We start from the raw sequence: 3,113 nt of genomic DNA, 5'->3' as shown, positions 1-3,113 counted from the left end.
AGCCACCGCGCCCGGCTAATCCTTTCTAACTTTTTATAACAAAGAATTCTTAGACGTCTAAACATTAATTTGGCCTTTTACCCCAAATATCTTTACTATGCTTTGCTTTCTCTTTTATCATGGCTCTACATTTCACAAGACTCATCTTTAATGTAAATTAAGTAATGTAAATTAACACATTTAGAAAAGAAAACATCTGTACTGGGGAGGAAATTAAATAGTTGTTATACTGGGAAGAAATTCTGTCAGTATTGTTTTGTTTCTACAAAAAGAACTGTAAAATGCATGAAAAAATATGAATCCTATGTTTTAGATTGAGAAGCCATACTTACTTTTCTCTTTCACAGTAAATACTTATTTTAAATGATATCTTCTCATCACCAATAGCTAAATCAACTGATAAACATATATATATACACACATATACTTTTTTTTTTTTTTTTGAGACAGAGTCTCAGTCACCCAAGCTGGAGTGCAGTGGCGCGATCTCAGCTCACTGCAACCTCCGCCTCCCAGGTTCAAGCAATTCTCCTGCCTCAGCCTCCCCAGTAGCCGGGACTACAGGCATGCACCACCATGCCCCACGAATTTTTGTATTTTTAGTAGAGACACGGTTTCACCATGTTGGCCAGGATGGTCTCAATCTCTTGATCTCATGATCCGCCCGCCTGGGCCTCCCAAAGTGCTGGGATTACAGGCGTGAGCCACCACGCCTGGCCCATTCAACAATATTTACTGAACATCTTCCATGTACCAAGTACTGTAGGTTCCAAGTCTCCACTCTCAATCAAATGAAAGGCAAACAAAGGGTAGAGAGACAGATAAACAGGGAAATAAACCTATGACAGGTGGTGACAAGTGCCATGAAAACAACAAAACAGGAGTCAGGCACAGGGGCTCATGCCTTGTAATCCCAGCACTTTAGGATGCCAAGGTGGGGCAGCTGCTTGAGGCAAGAAGTTCAAGAATCAAACTGGGCAACAAAGTGAGACCCCAACACTACAAAAATAAAAATACAGAGATATAAAAATAAATAAATAAAAAAGTAATAAAACAAAACAGGGTTGGAAGGAGGAGTGTGGATGGAGGCATGGAGTATACTATACTACACTGTATGTAGAGCACTCAGGGGAAACTGCTTTGAGAAGATGACATTTGAAGAGACCAGAAAGAAGCGAGGGAAGAATCCATGTTTCAGGCAAGGGTAAAACGAGTTCAAAGGGCCTGTGTTGGGAACATGTTTGCCATAATTCAAAAAATAGGTGGTAAATGTGGCTAGAGTGGAACAAGTGAGGGGGAATGATAGGAGATAAGGTCAGAGAGGCAACAGGGGAAACCTTGAGGAAGATCTGTAGACCATGGAAACAGATTTGGTAAGATGAAAAGTTAAAGGCACAAAGAGAAGAGGATCATGCACATCTCTTCTTGGATATTAAGAAGCCCCATCCAAGGGGGGGGAAAAACTGATGAGCTCATCATCTTAATGAAAAGCAAGAATAAGCAGCTTCATTATCCTTAAACTGTTATCCCTCAATCATCAAGTAGGCTCCGTCAAAAGCTGCAAAAGACCTAATCATCTAAAAAGCATTAGAGCTGCCACTGCCTTAATAGAGGAAAGCAGCAAAGAAGAAAAGGGAAAAAACCAGTTCTAACAAAACATGATAAATAATTAAGTATGAATGGGTATATTCAAGTATTCAAAGGACTCTAACTACTTTCTTTCCTATCAAGCTTATATCTCCAAGACTTTTCAGGAAGTTTTAAATTTAAAATCTTTACTTCAATACTTGATTGAAGGCCCATAATAATTACCTTTTTGTAAAAAGACATCAAGTTGATCAGCACAAAAGGCTTTTAATTCTTTCTCAGGTTTGTCCTTCTTGACCAGTGCTACAACATAGTTGGCTAAGGCTGAAGGATCAGCATCACATCTAGTTAGACAAAGAGAAAACAAAAATTTTTAAAAACACTTTTTTTTCAAACAGTTGTGTCATTAATGAAGTAACCCTTATTTTGGAAAATGAGAGATCAAAACTATTCTAAAAACTGACCACAAACACAGGCAACTTTTATAACAAACATATACATACTGCGAGATTTTCCTTTTGCATTTATTTCTACAAAATGACTAGTATGTCTTCCATTTTTGAGGTTCTAATTATACCAAGGATCTTGGGTGAGCTCTACATTTATTTGTTCTCTCAATGATAATAGGGCAACTGATCCCTAAGTTGCTGTTTGGCTCCCAGCTATAGAAGCACTGTTGGTAACACCTTCAGGAACTATCTGTTCCAGGTGATTGATGAGCAAAAGGAAGGGAAGTGATGGAAAAATTTTCTCCTCTCCTCAAGACACCTCTCCTGACACCATAGGCACCAGTATCTAAAAACGGCTATCAGCCCTTTGGCTAATCTCAATGAGTATTTTAAAGATCTTTTTAAAAAATAAGAACATGAAAAGAATGGCATTTAAATATTACTGGCAAATGCTTTAGCAGCTATAAGAAAGAAAGTTAGAAAACAACTTTCTAGGAGTTAGAAAACAACAATCTAGGAGTTAGAAACAGAAAGGAAAAGAGAAGTGGTGAAAGGACAGCAGAGATAACCTTTATCTACTTCACATTTTTTCTAGTAAGTAATCCAACACTGACATTCAAAATCATCTCCTACTCCAGGATAGCTCATAATCCTTGGGTTGTCAACTCCTGATGGATAGTAATCTGTCTGAATCGAGCTTTTATGTACATCACATGAAACTAGAAGTTTTCTTGTTGTAAACATATATACACATACACAAATATAAAATATTCTAGCCTTCCTGATGAATACATAATTAACACATATCCTTCACAGTATGGTTATGAAGGTAAAATGAAAACATTCAAGCTGGGTGCAATGGCTCAGGCCTGTAATCCCAACATTCTGAGAGGCTGAGGCAGGAGAATCACTTGAGCCCAGGAGTCCAAGACCAGCCTGGGCAACATGGCAAAACCCTGTTGCTACAGAAAATACAAAAATTAGCCAGTTGTGGTGGTGCACGCCTGTAATTCCAGCTACTTTGGAGGCTGAGGTGGGAGGATGCTTGAGGCTGGGAGGCAGAGATTGCAGTCAGCC

At 38.7% G+C, this 3,113-nt stretch overlaps 1 protein-coding gene across 1 annotated transcript in view; it reads right to left on the bottom strand.

The window, feature by feature from the left end:
* The window catches only part of RBM27 (RNA binding motif protein 27), a 96,101-nt gene that overhangs the window by 75,315 nt on the left and 17,673 nt on the right, over positions 1-3,113 (bottom strand). Inside the window, exon 2 of the mRNA XM_011931674.1 lies at positions 1,813-1,931. Coding sequence (XP_011787064.1) covers positions 1,813-1,931 — 119 coding nt within the window. The remainder of the gene's footprint in view (positions 1-1,812; positions 1,932-3,113) is intronic.

This window comes from Colobus angolensis, unplaced genomic scaffold (genome assembly GCF_000951035.1).
Source record: "Colobus angolensis palliatus isolate OR3802 unplaced genomic scaffold, Cang.pa_1.0 Scaffold90, whole genome shotgun sequence".
Classification (NCBI taxonomy): domain Eukaryota; kingdom Metazoa; phylum Chordata; class Mammalia; order Primates; family Cercopithecidae; genus Colobus; species Colobus angolensis.
Note: the sequence above shows the minus strand (reverse complement) of the source record. Positions and strands in the feature narration are given on the sequence as shown.